This window comes from Carlito syrichta, unplaced genomic scaffold (assembly GCF_000164805.1).
Source record: "Carlito syrichta isolate Samal-C Ts95f unplaced genomic scaffold, Tarsius_syrichta-2.0.1 Scaffold304687, whole genome shotgun sequence".
NCBI classification, from domain to species: Eukaryota; Metazoa; Chordata; class Mammalia; order Primates; family Tarsiidae; genus Carlito; species Carlito syrichta.
The window spans coordinates 120,236-137,343 of NW_007248783.1; the positions used below are offsets into that span (position 1 = coordinate 120,236).

The 17,108-nt window shown below is 39.8% G+C and overlaps 2 protein-coding genes across 5 annotated transcripts in view; one reads left to right on the forward strand and one right to left on the reverse strand.

The window, feature by feature from the left end:
* Positions 1-2,416, forward strand: part of MIXL1 (Mix paired-like homeobox) — a 4,130-nt gene extending 1,714 nt beyond the window's left edge. Inside the window, exons 3-4 of the mRNA XM_021713709.1 lie at positions 2-97; positions 1,607-2,416. Coding sequence (XP_021569384.1) covers positions 2-97; positions 1,607-1,912 — 402 coding nt within the window. The 3' untranslated portion in view covers positions 1,913-2,416. The remainder of the gene's footprint in view (position 1; positions 98-1,606) is intronic.
* Positions 2,417-6,449: 4,033 nt separating this feature from the next.
* Positions 6,450-17,108, reverse strand: part of LIN9 (lin-9 DREAM MuvB core complex component) — a 94,646-nt gene continuing 83,987 nt past the window's right edge. For all 4 annotated transcript variants that reach the window (XM_008060660.1, XM_008060659.1, XM_008060658.1 and 1 more), the window contains 4 exons: positions 11,816-11,941; positions 9,268-9,447; positions 9,017-9,114; positions 6,450-7,912 (listed from right to left, as the gene is read on the reverse strand). In XM_008060660.1, the coding sequence (XP_008058851.1) occupies positions 7,807-7,912; positions 9,017-9,114; positions 9,268-9,447; positions 11,816-11,941 (510 nt within the window). In that variant the 3' untranslated portion in view covers positions 6,450-7,806. The remainder of the gene's footprint in view (positions 7,913-9,016; positions 9,115-9,267; positions 9,448-11,815; positions 11,942-17,108) is intronic.

Sequence of the window (17,108 nt, forward strand, 5' to 3'; positions counted from 1 at the left end):
GCTGCTGGAGCTCGTCTTCCGCCGCACCATGTACCCCGACATCCACCTGCGCGAGCGTCTGGCGGCGCTCACCCTGCTCCCCGAGTCCAGGATCCAGGTGAGAGGCCCGCCGCGTCCCGGGCGCGCCCTGGAGGGGAGGCGGCGAGCCCGCCGGGCCCCCGCGGCTCCCCGGGCCACGCCCGGTGCCCCCCGTGGGCAGGTTGCTTCCTCTGGGCCGCGGCGTTCTAGACTGAAATGGGGCTGACCTCAGCATCTGTGGCAGAGGACGGTTTGAGGCTTCAGGGAAGTGCTTCAGGCGTGCGCCCAGTAACGCATCTCTTATGCTTATTATGTGGGGCCCGAGGCGGCTGGCTGTTTCCTTGAGATGGCCAGAAAGCAATTCCCGGTGGGAAGTGGGTGTTTTCACACTTTCTCCTTATCCAGGTAGAAGACACAGATGAGGCGCCATTGGGTGTCCCCTCTGGCTTTGAGTTTGGGAACCGTAGCTCCGTAGGGCGGCTCGCCGTTACTCAGCCCCAGGCCACTCTCTTGGCAAGCATTGGTTCTGAGATGTTGGTGCGAAAGGAGGTGGCATCTTGGGGTAAATCTTGAAGCATCTGGAGCTTGCCACAGCTTGCAAAATCAAGTGCAAGCTGTGCTTACTGTCCGGAGTGATTTAGGTTGGAATTTGCAGTTGGGAGCGAGAGGCTTGCCTTCTTGCTTGTTAGTCGGTGTACCGCGGGCTGCGTCCAAGGGTAGTTTTAAGCAGGAGCTGTCATTTCCACACCGGGAAAGAATGGACTTTCTTTCTCTGCACCCCTGGCGGTCATGCAGCTGTCAGTTTCAACAGGTGGTATGAGTTGGACACTGTATTTGGGGGGAAATAGTGAGCAGGAAAATGTATTCACAGAGGTGAAGTTCGCTGAGCAAAATATCCCCTTGATTAGTTTGACAAGAGTACAGACTTTCAGCCGGGCTCCGTGGCTCAGCCTGTAATCCCGCGCCTTTGGGAGGCAGAGGTGAGTGAATTGCCTGAGACCACGGGTTCGAGACCCGCCTGGGCAACTTGGTGAGACCTCATCTCTACAATAAGTCAAAAACTGGCCGGGCGTGGTAGCGCGCGCCTGTGGTTCCAGCTACTCGGAAGGCTGAGGCGGAAGGATCGCCGGAGCCCAGCAGGTTGAGGCTGCGGTGGCCGGGAGCGGCCACTGCACTTCAGTCTGGGCGAAAAAAAAAAAAGAGTACAGACTTTCAAAAACCATTTTTTTCCAACTAAAAAAAAAAAAAAAAGAGTACAGACTTTCAAAAGCTATTTTTTTCCTAAACAATTTTAATGCCTATTGTCTTTAAGTACAGTAGCATGTTTTTGCTAAGAACTCTAAGCTTTTATTTCTATGTCCCTATTTTCCATGAAAATGTCCCTAAGTAAGGGATGAAGCTAGACAGTATTCCAGTTTTGCATCGGGGAATGGTGAGGTGCTCTGGAACCCAGGTGCTTTTTGAAGACCTTCAGGCTCTGGAACAGGGAGCAGGGGGATGTTAAACTGGAACTTATTATTATATAAACTGACCATAAGGGTAGCATAAGAACTCCCACCCAAAGCAGTCTCTTCCTCCCCTCTTCCAGGTGTGGTTCCAGAACAGGCGTGCCAAGTCGCGGCGCCAGAGTGGGAAATCCTGCCAACCTTCAGCTAGGCCAGAGATCTTCCTCAACCACTCTACTCCTGGCACTGAAGCGAAATGTTTGAAGCCCCAGCTGCCTCTTGAGGTCGATGTGAACTGCCTGCCGGATCCAAACAGGGTTGGAGGGGGCACCTCTGACTCTAGCTCCCAAAGTCAGAGTTTTGAAACCTATTCCCCTCTCTCTGAAAACATTGGTTCAAAGCTGGACTCATGGGAGGAACACATCTTTTCTGCCTTTGGTAACTTTTGAGGATTCTGGGAGAATTCAGGATAAGCTCAGGAGCTGTGACTGACAGTGTGGAGGACACATCAGAATACTGCCCTTCCTGATGTCTGTGTTAAGGACATGTCTTTGTTAACCTTGATGATGGTTTTGACAGTCACCTCTTATGTTTGAAGGTCCCCCTCCCTTTTTCAATGAATCTTTTACCACCCCTTACCCCTGGCAGGAGTTCTGGTATTTTTACTTGTGTCTCCAAGTCTGCATATTTAATTTGGTCCATATCCCTGCGCTTTCTTGCCAGGCCTGTCTTATTTTGTGGCCTGAGTGTTCAGAATTCATTATCTTCTTCCAAAGTACCCCCAGCTTGACTCAATTTCCCCATGTGCTTGACAGCTACCATCTTCTCATGGTCCCTCCAGGGTTATAACCTTAAACATGGTCTTCAACCCTCATCCTATCACGAAGATTTATTACTTTAAAAAATTGTCCTGTCATCTTTACATTCAATCACAGTTCCAGTGACTCCAGATCCAGATTATTTCAAGAGTTCCCCTGCCTCTAAATCCTCAGCTACTTTTTGAAAATTATTCACTGATGGCCAGGAATGGTGGCTCATATCTGTAGTCTCAGCACTTTTGAAGGCCAAGGCAGGAAGATCACTTGAGGTCAGGAGTTCAAGACTAGCCAGGGCAACATAGCAAAACCCCCATCTCTATTTTAATTTTTTAAAAAAATTACTCCCTGTAGTAGCCTCCAGTTGCTACTAAATTATAAAAACTATTTAGTAGCCGGGCTCAGTGGCTCAGCCTGTAATCCCGCGCCTTTGGGAGGCTGAGGTGAGTGGATTGCCTGAGCCCGCGGGTTCGAGACCCGCCTGGGCAGGCGAGACCTCATCTCTATAATAAATCAAAAAAATTAGTCGGGCGTGGTAGCATGCCTGTAATTCCGGCTACTCGGAAGGCTGAGGCGGAAGGATCACCGGAGCCCGCAGGTCGAGGCTGCGGTGGCCGGGAGCGGCCACTGCACTCCAGTCTGGGCAACAGAGTGAGACTCCAACTCAAAAAAAAAAAATTTAGTTACTCTTCCAGATAACTGACATCATCTTTAGCCTACAGGACAGCTGTGCAAATCTTTAGGTCAACTACTCACAATATATGCTTCTGTCTCAAAATCATTCCTTTCAGTTTTAGACCAAATGAATATCTTTTTCAAAACACTCAAGACTCCCCTTTCTGAAGTCTAAAACTTTCTCTAATCATGATTTTGCACCTGTTACTTCGATTACTCCAGCTTACCCTTAGCACTTGTTATTGTACTTCCTTTGCAACTTTAGTGAATTATTAAATGTTTTTCTAAACTGTTTCAACGTAATTTCTATTTAAATGAATTCTTTTAGACAGCTTAATACACTGGTTAAAAGTATATCTTTGCTTGCTCAAAGTTTAGTAATATGTATTGAATATTTAGGTTTTGGGAGAGTTCTCATTCTAAATTTATAATTCTCAATGTATGTAAATGACTGTTTCTAAGTTAGTCTAGGATCAATTAATATATTATATTGCTATTTTGAGGGTTTTCAAACTCCTTAAAGCCAAAGGAAATGATTTGTATATGAGTAACCATAGGCGAGGTTTCTCTGTAAATGTTGCTTTAAAGTAGGCTCAAAGGAAGCCATGACTGGGGCCAGGACATTATGTCTTGATGGTTATAGGAAGAGCCTGAACTATGCTGAATGTCTTAGAGATTATACATGCCAGTTGCCCTGATTTTCACAGAGATGTTATTCAAGTTGTTTGTATTTTTCAGAGTAGCAAATCCATGACTAAAAGCAGTCAAGAGAACATAGCTCTGGCTTTAGTGGCAAACTGGACTTCTGAACTCTTTGAAAACTGTCAGCCGGGATCGGTGGCTCAGCCTGTAATCCCGTGCTTTGGGAGGCCGAGGTGAGTGGACTGCCTGAGTCCGCGGGTTCGAGACCCACCTGGGCAAGTTGGCGAGACCTCATCTCTACAATAAATCAAAAAATCAGCCGGGCATGGTAGCGCGTGCCTGTAATTTCGGTTACTCGGAAGGCTGAGGTGGAAGGATCACGGGAGCCACAGTCAGGGTCGGAGGCCTGGCGGCCACTGCACTCCAGTCTGGGTGACAGAGTGAGACTCCAACTAAAAAAAAAAAAAAAGAATCACACTTAAAACTAAATTTCATAATTAGCTTATTAATTGCATTACTGCATTGATATTGTCTTATGGTCTATTTCCTCAGTGAACAATTTAAAACATCTACAAATATTTAAATCCTGTTGTTACATTTAAAATTTTTTAAAATTGTAAGATCTTCTGAGAATAGAAGTAGCCTGCAACTCTCATACACTAAGAGGCCCTAGCTGCTAAATGCGTTATAGGCGGTATATATTGAATCCTCATACCTACCATATACCATAGGGACCATTCTTCCCATTTTAAGGATCAGGAAACTTTATCTAAGTAGTGGTTCGCAATCACAGAGCTTGTAAATGGCATGGCCAGGATTCAAGCCTAGGACTAACTCAGCCCCCCCACTTGTCCACCACAGTATAGTGCCTTCTATATTGGACTGGTCTTTTTAGTCAGGACTAACGATACAGTAATGTGATAGGTGTAAAAGCAATCCCCAAATCAAAATTACTAGATACCAGTGAATATTGTCTCATTGAAGAAGTCATCATGGAAGACCATTCTCTTATTCCAAGAACACAACTATTTCTTAGAGCTTTTTTGAAACTCTCATTTGTTCATTCATTTCACAAATATTTGTTTGGCGCCTATGAACAGGTTCTTTATCAAGACCTGGAAATAAAATGGTGAGTAAAAACAGAAACAGCCCCTCCCCTCTTGCAGCAAAGAGGCCAGTATGGAAACAAAAGATCTCCAAGAAATATAAAATTGCAAATGTGACAAGTGCTGGAAAGAGAGGTACATGACCTGGAAACACTGTAACAGGAGGTGTGTTGTGGTCAAGGAACTTGACAAAATGATGCTGAAGGTAAGACCTATAGATGATCAGGAGTTACCTAAGATAAGAGGGCAGGGAACAGAGGCTAGACCATTCACGCATGGCTTCATAGGTCATGTAAAAGAGTTCTGAATGTGTTCTGAAAGTCATATGAAGACTTTAAAGGTATTTATAGATGGGGGAATAACACGACCAATTCTGCATTTAAAAAAATCACTGGCAGGTCAACTCTCTTTTGGGTCCGTTCCCACTGCCAGGGAGCTTTTCTATCTTCCAATAAATTTCTACTTACACACCAAAAAATAAACATAAAAAAAAAAAATTTTAAATATCATGGCTGCATTTGAGGAAAGCGGAATAGATGCTGGGAGATAATTTAGGAGGCGACTGCAGTGTTCCAGGCTAGTGATGATGGCAGCTGGGCAGCGAGTGGTGGTGGTAATGAAGATGGAGAGAGGCGCGTGGGTCAAGAGAAAAAAATCTAATGGGCAAATCTTTTTGTAGATTCTCAATGGTAACAAGTAAATATGACTTTTGGAGCTAGCTTAAAGGAATTCAGAACCAAATCTATATAAATAAAGCCATGTATATGCTTGCCTGTTAGCTCACTCTGGCTTTGAAAGCTTTCTTCAGAGCTCCAAAAGTGTGTTAAGCAGTAGCCCATCATTCAGATCTATGTACAAGTGACCAAAGTGACTCCTTTGAAAAATACAGATTTCAGCCGGGCTCGGTGGCTCAGCCTGTAATCCCGCGCATTTGGGAGGCTGAGGTGAGTGGATTGCCTGAGCCAGCGGGTTCGAGACCCGCCTGGGCAGCGAGACCTCATCTCTACAATAAATCAAAAAATCAGCTGGGCGTACTTACGCATGCCTGTAATTCCGGCTACTTGGAAGGCTGAGGCGGAAGGATCGCCGGAGCCCGGCAGGTCGAGGCTGCGGTGGCTGGGAGCAGCCACTGCACTCCAGTCTGGGCGACAGAGTGAGACTCCAACTCAAATAAAATAAAATAAAATAAAGTGCTTAAAAAAAAAAAGAAAAATACAGATTTCTTCTTCCCTAAACAGAAATAAAAACCAACTATATTCTTAGGCACAGTCCCTGCTATCAACACATAATGGCACTGAAAACAAATGGTGCTTAATTAAATATGTATAAAATGAGGAACAACTGAAGACAAGAGAGCCCTAAGAAATGTAAAAGAAAAAATGTAAACTATGCTCACCCAATTCTAGGCAGGAGATAGTGAAATCAACCTTTCCAGCTACTTGGAAGGCTGAGGCAGAAGGATCGCCTGAACACATTAAAAAAAAAAAAAAAAAAAATCAACCTTTCACTAGGTCTGTACCAGGCCAAATAACTTACTTGCTGAGAGTTTCTACTGAGAGGTACTCACCCGTGGAAAAAACCCCTTGCTGAACTAATACTGGATGGTACTGTCCTTCAAAATGACTTGGTGATACGTCTGTACTGCTTCCTCTAAGAATATAACTTGGTGGAAATTACAATTCTTAAAAATTTGTGAAACAAGCAATAGTTATCAACTTGTATTCAGTAAATAAAAATGTAAACAGTAGTAATTTTCATAGATCAATTTATTTAGAATTACAAATATTAAGAATAGAAGATTTATGCATTTCTTAATTAACATAACAGTTTAGCTAAATATAAACTCTGCGCTAAAGTTTTGCAGTGGCACAATATCAACAAAGAATACAGAAGCATTTTTAAACTATACAAAAATTTCAAATGGAAAATAATCTTGTTTCAGTCTTATCATACATTAACATATAAAAAGTCTCATTTTATGAGACATCTAAAAGAATCAAAAACCATCTCTACAGCTATATCTTAAACTCCAAATCTGGAAACAATTTATTATATTTTGACTTTATAATATTCTATATTAAAACAGAAAATTCCAAATACACACTTTGTACAAAATTAACATTTTAGGCAGGGTTTTCCTTAAAAAAGAAAAACAAAAAAACAAAAAACCTTTCTTCTGCATTTCACAGCACTGGTTATTATATTTGTTTTCCTTATAAAATCTTTTTACCTTATAAATTGTGTACTGTTGGATTTTAACCAGTAATCTGGTTTAAAAGTTGTGCAAATAAACAAAAAAATATGAAAATAGTGTATCAGTCTTTTTTTAAAATAAATTTCCTAACAATAGCACTTTTTGGCCTGAATCAACGGGAAAAGACATGCCAAACCCACTTGCTGAAATTTAGCATTTTGTAGTTATGTTTTTTTCTTATTCCTTCATTTTTTTTCGACAGACAAACAAAAAAGGTTTCTTTTATATAAATTATGATAAATTAAAATATTATTATAAAATGATCTATAGAACCATGTCACATTGCAAGTATATATCATATATACTTGTAAAGTCCATATCTTCCATCTATATTTCAGTGGCTTCCTTAAAACTAGGACTTCCCACACATCATGATGTTATCTTTTGAAGACTGAGAGGGTGATCAACTAAATCAACTGGAGTTGTATTTTCCAAATGGAATTTTCACATTGCCACCAATATGAATAAAAAGACCACGTTTCTTCATGTTCTCCATTGCAGTAGTTGTCTACAGGTGCTGGGTTGAATTCATGCACGTTAAAAAAAATGGTCAACATATTTTTCCATGAAATTGTATTATGTTCAGACATTTTCAGTTTTAAAAGATTTGCTAATAAACATATGTAACATAAGCAATGCTACTGCATCTGAATAACAAAAGAAAAATAAATATAATGCTGGTCAGCGATGCTGGTTTAAGAAGCAGTACAGTATATTAAAATGCCTTATTTGGAGATTTAAGTTTCCCTTATTTTCCAAGAGTTAGGTTATTTGGTGTTGGAAGCCTATATAAAGGAAAATAACTTCTCAAAAACAATGTCCTATGCAGTTGGAATAATGAAATCTTCTACTCAGTCTCTGTTGGTGTTATTTGCTGCAAAGGCATGTAAGTTTCCCATCTGGCTCAGGCCACTCTGAATATGTGCAACATGGATTTCTACATTATTCTGAAAGCAACTAAAGAAAGAAGAAACATGGTTAACTACTGTATCTTTAAAAATTAAAAAAAACAATTTTTAAAAAGGAAGAGCTAAATTTTAGTTAGAAAATAGCTAAGATAATGACCTAGGGAAGGAATAAAACTCTTTTTTTTTTTTTTGAGTTGGAGTCTCACTCTGTTGCCCAGACTGGAGTGCAGTGGCCGCTCCTGGCCACTGCAGCCTCGATCTGCTGGGCTCCAGCAATCCTTCCGCCTCAGCCTTCCAAGTAGCTGGAACTACAGGCGCATGCTACCACGCCCGGCTCATTTTTTGATTTATAGTAGAGATGAGGTCTCGCCAAGTTGCCCAGGCAGGTCTCAAACCCGTAGGCTCAGGCAATCCACTCACCTCGGCCTCCCAAAGTGCTGGGATTACAGGCTGAGCCACCGAACCCGGCCTAAAACTCTTATACATCAGCCATAATTCTATTTAAGTGGTGGTTTCAAAAGGAGGCTCTAAAGGAGTAAAGGAGCCCAGACATGCTGGAAAGAGAAGATGAGCCTCTCTTTGGTTGGGAAAACCTCACTTTTAAGTTGAACCTCCATGCTAACCACAGACCTACATATTATGTCTCTTGATTCCTTTATATAAAAAAAATCCATGTGAAAATTCAATTCTGTCACTAGATGGGCTATAATTAAAAACTCTTTTAAAATATATTTAAGGCGGGCATGGTGGCTCACGCCTATAGTTCTAGTATTTTGGGAGGCCGAAGTGAGAGGACTGCCTGTACCCACAGGTGTGAGATCTACCTGGGCAACTTGGAGAGACCTCATCTCTACAATAAATAAAAAATTAGCCGGTCATGGTGGCATGTGCCTGTAGTTCCAGCTACTTGGAAGGCTGAGGCGGAAGGATCGCCTGAGCCCAGAAGGTCGAGGCTGCGGTGGCTGGGAGCATGCCACTGCCCTCCAGCCTGGGTACAGTGAGACTCCAATGCAAACAAACAAACAAACAAATATATATATATATTTAAAGGATAAAAGCATGAATACTTCACAATACGCATAATTATTGAAACTTACACTGAAAATCACATGAACTTAATGTAAAAATGATTAAGGTGTACCTAATGAATTACCTGATATTAGAAGCATCTATTGTACTCTTGATATCATTTAATGAATCTGTAAGTGATTTGAATTCAAAGGAATTCAGGTCTCCTCCTTCTGCTAGACACTAAAGGGAAAAAAATTTCAAAATTTAATTGAATTATAGCTTAAATATAAGATATAAAATACCTGACATAATGTATGGATTATAATTTCTTAGTAATAAATCAGCATAGGTTGCCTAGTATCAAATTAAGAAGATATTTTCTCTAAAAGTTACCTTGATTTGTAACAAAATAGCTGTAAGCCTGGAGATTAAATCTGTCAGATTTTCATTTTCTACACAGGGCTGTCCTGTTGAGGAATTTGCATGTCGAACAATTTCCTGTGCTTCTTCCTCACACCTTCGTCTCATATCTGTGGGCTGATCTGCAGGCTGGAGTCCCTGGTCTGGAGCAAGCTGAATGCAGATGATTGAAACAGGAGATGCACATTCAAAAGGCCATGCTTAATTTGTGTGTTTGTGTCCTGTTTTCAGATTTATTTTTTTTTTACAAAACTAGCATTTATAACTATAGTGATACTCACCTTAGAAGTTTTCTTTGACAGCTTTTTTCTGATTTGTTTTCTATTTTTCCTAATTCAATTTTGATGTAACTTTAAACTTCTTTAAAAAGTTAAAGACTAGGACAAAGAACTCTTTTTTTTTTTTCAGTTGGAGCCTCACTCTATCACCTAGGCTGGAGTGCAGTGGCACACTCACAGCCACCCCAGGGTCAACCGGCTGGGCTTCAGCAATCCTTCCACCTCAGCCTTCTAAGTAGCCGGAACTACAGACACATGCCACCATGCCCAGCTAATTTTTGATTTATTGTAGAGATGTGAACTTGCCAAGTTGCCCGGGCTGGTCTCAAACCCAAAGGCTCAGGCAATCCACTTGCCTCAGCCTCCCAAAGTGCTGGGATTATAGGATAAGTCACCGAGCCCGGATGACAAAGAACTCTTGATAACCCTTTACTCAGATTTACTTTTTACATTTTACTACCTTTGATTTGCCATTTGATCGCTCTGTTTGTGTATATATAATTTTTTCCCTTAATCGTTTGAGAATAAGTTGCAAATACTATGTCTCTTTACTCCTAAATACTCGTTTGTATTTTCTAGATATTTTAAAAGAATATTGGTCAATTATTTTGTATAATAATCTCTCACTGTGGGTTTGTCTGTATGATTAGACTGAAGATATGTATCTTTGGCTAGAATACCACAAAAATTATGTTAAAGTTCTTCTCTGTGCATCATTATTAGAAGGCACACGATGGTGAACTGTTCTATTACTGGTGATATTATCTTTGATCACTTGGTTAAATAATTAATTGCCTGCCAGATTTTCCCACAAAAGGATTTCCCCTTTGTAATTCCTAAGTATCTGTGGAGAGATACTTTGAAGCTATATAAAGATCCTATTTGTTATTAAGCTTTTACCCACCAGTTTTAGCATCTATTGACAATTCTTGTTTCTATCAATTATTACTATGGTGGTCAGCAAATGGTGTTCTTCTCACTCTTATTCCATGGGTTATAATCTCTTACTGTATTTATTTATTCTGAAGCTCTTATTTGGCCAGTGGGAATCCTGTTAAGCTGGCTCCTTTTGACATGTTCCCATTATTCTGGGAGCACATTTTACTTCCTTGGCATAATAGGATGGTCTAGACTCTTCTTTCTCTGCCCTAGATCAGGAATCAATCTCTTTTTCAAGGAGCTCTGTTCTCTCTTATTGGAGAACAGTGCTTAGTAACCAAGAATTGGATGCTAGGTGTGTTCTTTTGCTATGCTGGTGTCATTGCTTCTCAGCAAACATCCAGTTACCTATACCTATATTATAAAAACAAACAAACCATGAATTCATACTGACTCTTCCAATTCCAATCTAATACCACAGGGTTCATTCTCCAGTTCAGGGAGAAAATCAATTTACTAGAACAACGCATTTTGTTATGTGGGTGGCTGACAACTACCAGGAAAATAAAAATGAATGATAGTAGATGGGCTCAACAAATGAGCAAACTATGCTAAGAGTTTAGTTATAGGTAACTACAGTTCACCGCCCTTGGTTCAAGTTAAGTAGATCGATAATATCACCTACAGCAGATCTTTGAGATTTACCTATGTTTAGGAATCTCATACCGCAAAATAGAGGTGGCTTTCCTGGAAACACACGACCTCAAAGAATGCAAATGTAGGAGCATTCTAAACTCACCCAAATCATTTAATGCTTACCCTTTAGTTAAGAAACTCAAATTTTAGGTGAAACTGTTGAAATACCCTCATTTGTCTATGTAATCATATATAAATGATAATTCACAAATAACCCTGCAATTCATATACTTGAAATTCAAGAATTCATAGCTCTAATGGAAAGTTTAAAAGGGGAGGAAACAAAATTGTATATCTAGCATGATCAGAACTTTGTGAGAAAATGTATGTATTGTAAAGAACAAACAGACAAAAGACTAAGGAGAAATAAACCAAAATATGGTGTTTGTAATAGACTTAAGAGTAATTATTTTCCTGGATTTTCTAAATTTTTTTGGAGAGCTATGTTACTTGTAAATTTGAACCAAAAACTCAGAATTGACAGCTCTCTGTGTATAAAGCACTCTTCAGCACTGCTGCTGTGAGGAGTAAAAGTATATATAAAATATAGTTCTGCTAAAGGACCATATGAAGATATTGACTTAGTTTGGATTTCCTAAAATGTGGAGGTAAAAGTTATTAAGCTTCAAATAAAAAAAAATGGAAAGAAATTCATACATATTGCCTACCTCATAGCAGTATTGTTGAACTTTATGTAAAACTTTGTTTAGGTCTTTGTTCAGCTGCTCAAGCTCTAGAACAATTGTTGCATATCTCCGCTGAAATTCAATGTTGATGGGCATGGAATATGATTTCTGGGAAGAAGAAAAAAATCATGCCTTAAGAAGAGCTTTTTTTGTTTTTAGCAAGACAATTTCAATGATCTAAAAGGAAATCTGACTCATCTAAAACAAACTAAAGGTTATTAAATTTGTCTATACTTGTAATAGTTCTTGTGTGTGATAAGGGTGTTATTGATACCTAGGGGACTGTCCTTGTTTTAGGAGCAACAAGATGTCTGCCAGTTACTTTCTTTAAAAAGGAGACATTATACAGAGAGAAATTAAATGAAGCAAAATGTTAACTGATAAACCTGCATGTATGTTTCTTAGTCTTTCAATTTCTTCACACGTTTGTCAGTTTTCAAAATATAAAGTTGTTAAAAAATTATATTTCCTCATTTGAAACATCAAATTATTTAAACTCAACTGATTCTCTACCTGAAATCAACACAATATTGCATATGGTTCAGAGTATGGATGCTGGAATCAGATTATATATACTCAAATTTAAACTCTATCACCATCTAGCTGTGTGATGTTAAACAAGTTCCTTAAATCTCTCTGTGCCTTAGTTTCCTCATCTGCAAAATGAAGATAATAAGAATATCTTCCTTAATGTGGTTATTACAAAGATTAAATGAGATAATACACTCCAGCATAGTGCCTCCCACATAGAAAATGCTCAATAAATATTAAGTTTTTATTATTGTCATCATTCCATATTTGCTCTCCACCAGCAAATGTTAATGGACTTTGATGCTATTTCCTTTCCTCTCATCACAATACTTCCAATAAATTAATTACACTCTCCATTTTTCTCTGGCTATAAATAGTAGCAATGACACCTCTCTAGTCAAGGAAAATTTAACACATTTCTTTTTTCAGAGGATTTCTGAGAAAGCAGATCATCATATACTGGGAAAGCAATACTGCTCCTTCTATCTAGTAAGTATAATTAGGGAAAGAAAGCATTCCTAGACCCAGGGAGGAACTACTTATATGAGCCCCAAATGACAGAATTATAGACGGTATGAGCTAACAGAAACATTAGAGATCACTGAATCAAGTCAAGCTGTTTTACAGATGAGAAAACAAAGGACTAGAAAAGTTAAATGTCTTGATTAATAGCAAAAACTATTAATAATGTGTTGATGAATTGATGATGACAATAGTTAACATGTAATGAATACAGCTGACTAGTATGCCAGGCACTGCTTTCATGTATGTTTGTTTTGACACAAGGTCTTGCTGTGTTACCCAGGGTGGACTTGAACTCTTGGCTTTAAGCAATCCTCCAGCCTCAGTCTCCCAAATGGGGCTATAGGCGTGTGTCACCATACCTGGCTTTTCCTGTTTTGTTTTGTTTTTTTCAGTTGGAGTCTCATTCTGTTGCTCAGGCTTGAGTGCAGCGGCATGCTCCCGGCCACTGCAGCCTCGATTTCCTGGGCTTGGACGATCCTTCTGCCTCAGCCTTCCAAGTAGCTGGAACTACAGCCATGCGCCATCATGCCTGGCTAACTTTTTGATTTATTGTAGAGACAAGGTCTTGCCAAGTTGCCCAGGCTGGTCTCGAACCCCTGAGCTCAGGCAATCCTCTCATCTCTGCCTTCTAAAGTGCTCACATTACAGGCATGAGCTACCACGTCTGGTCTATCCTGAGTAGTTTTAAGGGATCTTGCTGAGTCCTCACAACAACCCCATGATAAGGAAACTATTATTGATTGTCTCCATTTTACATGTGAGGACCATGTACCATAGCCAGTAAGTGGTAAGCTTATGGGATCTGAAGCCAGTTTGCATCAGTCAGAACTCCTCTGACACTGTGGATCCAAAGAAGTGAAAGGGGCGGAGTGGAGCGAATACCACAGGGAAAGTAGGGAAGGGAAAGGTCCCACACAGGCCTGGGATCATAGCCAGGACATCCTACTTTTAGTTTATCATTGGTGTTTTCTGAATCGCTTCTCCTTCATAAGCCCAGTTTTTGTGAAGTTAAAACCACTGGACCATCCAAAAGATTTGTATTTTATAAGAATGCAAGGATGATACAGAACATGCTGAATTTAACTTCATTTCCTTGTTGGGAATTGGGGGGTTATTGAGGACATACTGTAACTAAATTACAACTAAGTATTTAATTAAGCCTCTTCTTGAGGATAACTATGTACTTTGGCAAACTTAGAACTAGTCAATCAAAATCAAAATATACATCATTAAAGGTTCTGTATCATCCTCCAGATCATTTTTTTAGAGGGTGTCAAAAGCCTCTTTTCCCATCTTCTGTATTCAACATATTTATGAATTACTTAAAAGACATACAAAGGTATACATATACAGTATACATTAAAACGCACAATGTTGGCAGATGGCTAATATGTTAGATAATAGAGTAATGTGATTAATGAACCATAAAAAACCCTAACATTAACTAGATATGCACTCCCTTTCAAAATAATAATCTGGTCATATTTCTAACTTCTCAAGATATTTTTGGAGACCTTTTTTTTTTTTTTTAGTAGGAGTCTCACTCTGTCACCCAGACTGGAGTGCAGTGGCTGCTCCTGGCCACTGCAGCCTCGACTTGCTGGGCTCCGGTGATCATTCTGCCTCAGCCTTCCAAGTAGCTGGAACTATAGGCGCGCGCTACCACGCCTGGCTAATTTTTTGATTTATTGTAGAGATGAGGTCTTGCCAAGTTGCCCAGGTGGGTCTCGAACCCGTGGGCTCATGCAATCCACTCACCTCAGCCTCCCAAAACACTGGGATTACAGGCTGAGCCACCGAGCCCGGCAGAGACCCCCTTTTTAAAAACTGTTTTCAAAGTCCTTAGTTTATCTTTCTGAATATCCTCAGTGATGGAAAATCTTTTTCCTTATCTTCTTAAATTATAAAGTTTTATATAGAAGAATGTCCAAGAATGACTAAACCAATTTTGAAAGAGAAAGACAAATGGCATTTGTACTAGTAGTTATCAAACTAAACAGTGTGGTATTTAACAGTTACTAAATTCCTACACACGTGTCTATGTATGTCTGGCACATATGCCTGTGTGTGTTTGTATGAATATACACATATATACATATAGAAATTTAGTATATAACAAAATTGGCCTTTCAAAACAGTGGGAAAGGATAAACTATTAATAAATTGGGAAAATTAGCTATTTGAGGAAAATAAGTTAGTTCTCTACCTCAAATCATTCACAAAATTAATTTCAGGTCAAGTGTGGTGGCTTATGCTTGTAAGTCTAGCACTTTGGGAAGCCAAGGTGGGAGGACTGCTTGAGGCCAGGAGTTCAAGTCCAGCCTGGGCAACATAGCATTACCTAATCTCTATAAATTAAAAAAAAAAAACTAGCCAGGTGCATGGGCCTGTAGTCCCAGCTACTTGGGAAGTTGAGGTGGGAGAATCACTTGAGTCCCGGAGTTTGAGGCTGCAGTAAGCTATAATCACATCATTGTACTCTCACCTGGGTATCAGAGCAAAGTCTTGTCTTTTTAAATTAAAAAAAAAAGTAATTTAAAGATGGATTGAAGGTCTAATTAATTTTTTAAAACTACAAAACTATTATAAGAAGATATAGGAGAATATGTTTTTGAGAAACAGGTAAAGAAGCCATTTTAACAAGTTACAAAAACCAGAAAATTGGAAAGACTGATAGATGATCCTTGGACAACATGGGTTTGAACTGCATGGGTTCACTATGTGCAGATTTTTTCAAAAGTTACACCAAGTGTGCCTGTCTCTCCTGTGTCCTCTTCTTCCTCCTCCACCTCTTTTGCCTCTGCCACCTCTGAGGCAGCAGGACCAACCAACCCCTGCTGTTACTTTTCCTTCTCAGCCTACTCAAGGTGAAGACAAGAAGGATGAAGGCCTCTATAATGATCTATTTCCACTCAATGAATAGCAAATATGTTTTCTCTTCCTTAGGATTTTCTTAATAATATTTTATTTTCTCTAGTTTACTTTTTTTTTTTGAGTTGGAGTCTCACTCTGTCACCCAGGCTGGAGTGAAGTGGCATGCTCCCGGCCACTGCAGCCTTGACCTGCTGGGCTCTGGCGATACTTCTGCCCCAGCCTTCCAAGTAGCCAGAACTACAGGCACACACTACCACACCTGGCTAATTTTTTATTTATTGTAGAGATGAAGTTTCACCAAGTTGCCCAGGTAGGTCTCGAACCCGTGGGCTCACGCAAACCACTTGCCTTGGCCTCCCAAAGTGTTAGGATTACAGACTGAGCCACCGACCCAGGCCTAGCTTACTTTTTTATGACAATACAGCATATAATACATACACAAAATATGAGTTAATCTATTGTTTAGATTATCAGTAAGGCTTCTGGTCAACAGTAGGCCATTACTTAAGTTTTTGGGGAGTCAGATGCTACACATGGATTTTTTTACTGCTTTGGGGAGGGGGCTGGTTCCCTTAACCCCTGTGTTGTTCAAGGGTCAATGCATATCCTTACATCAAAATTTAAATTCTCTACTATAACAACACAAGAAACAATGTTTATTTGGGACTTCTCTTTTCTTGGGTAACCTAGCTAGTGGTTTATCAATTTTGCTTTTCTTTTCAAAGAAGCAACTTTTTGGCTCCTTTGTATTTTTTTTAAACTATTTTATTTAGTTCTGCTCTGATATTTATTCTTGTTTTCCTTCTGCTCATTTTGAATTTGGTTTGTTCTTGATTTTCTAGTTCATTAAAGTACACTGTTAGATTCCTTATTTGAAATCTTTCTACTTTTCTGATGTGGACATTTGTTCCTATGAACTTCCCTCTTAGTACTGATTTTGCTGTTGTTCCACAGGTATTGGTATGTTGTGTAACCATTTTCATTTGTTTCAATACATTTTTTGATTTCCATCTTAATTTCTTCATTGACCCAATTGTTGGGTCATGTGGCTTACTTTCCATGTATTTTTATAGCTTCCGAAGTTCCTCTTGGTATTGATTTCTAGTTTTATTCCACTATGATCTGAGGAGATACTTGATATGACTTTGATTTTTTTTTTTTTTTTTTTTTTAGTTAGAGTCTCACTCTGTCACCCAGACTGGAGTGCAGTGGCCGCTCCCGGCCACCGCAGCCTCGACCTGCTGGGCTCCGGCGATCCTTCCGCCTCAGCCTTCCGAGTAGCCGGAATTACAGGCATGTGCTACCACGCCCAGCTGATTTTTTAATTTATTGTAGAGATGAGGTC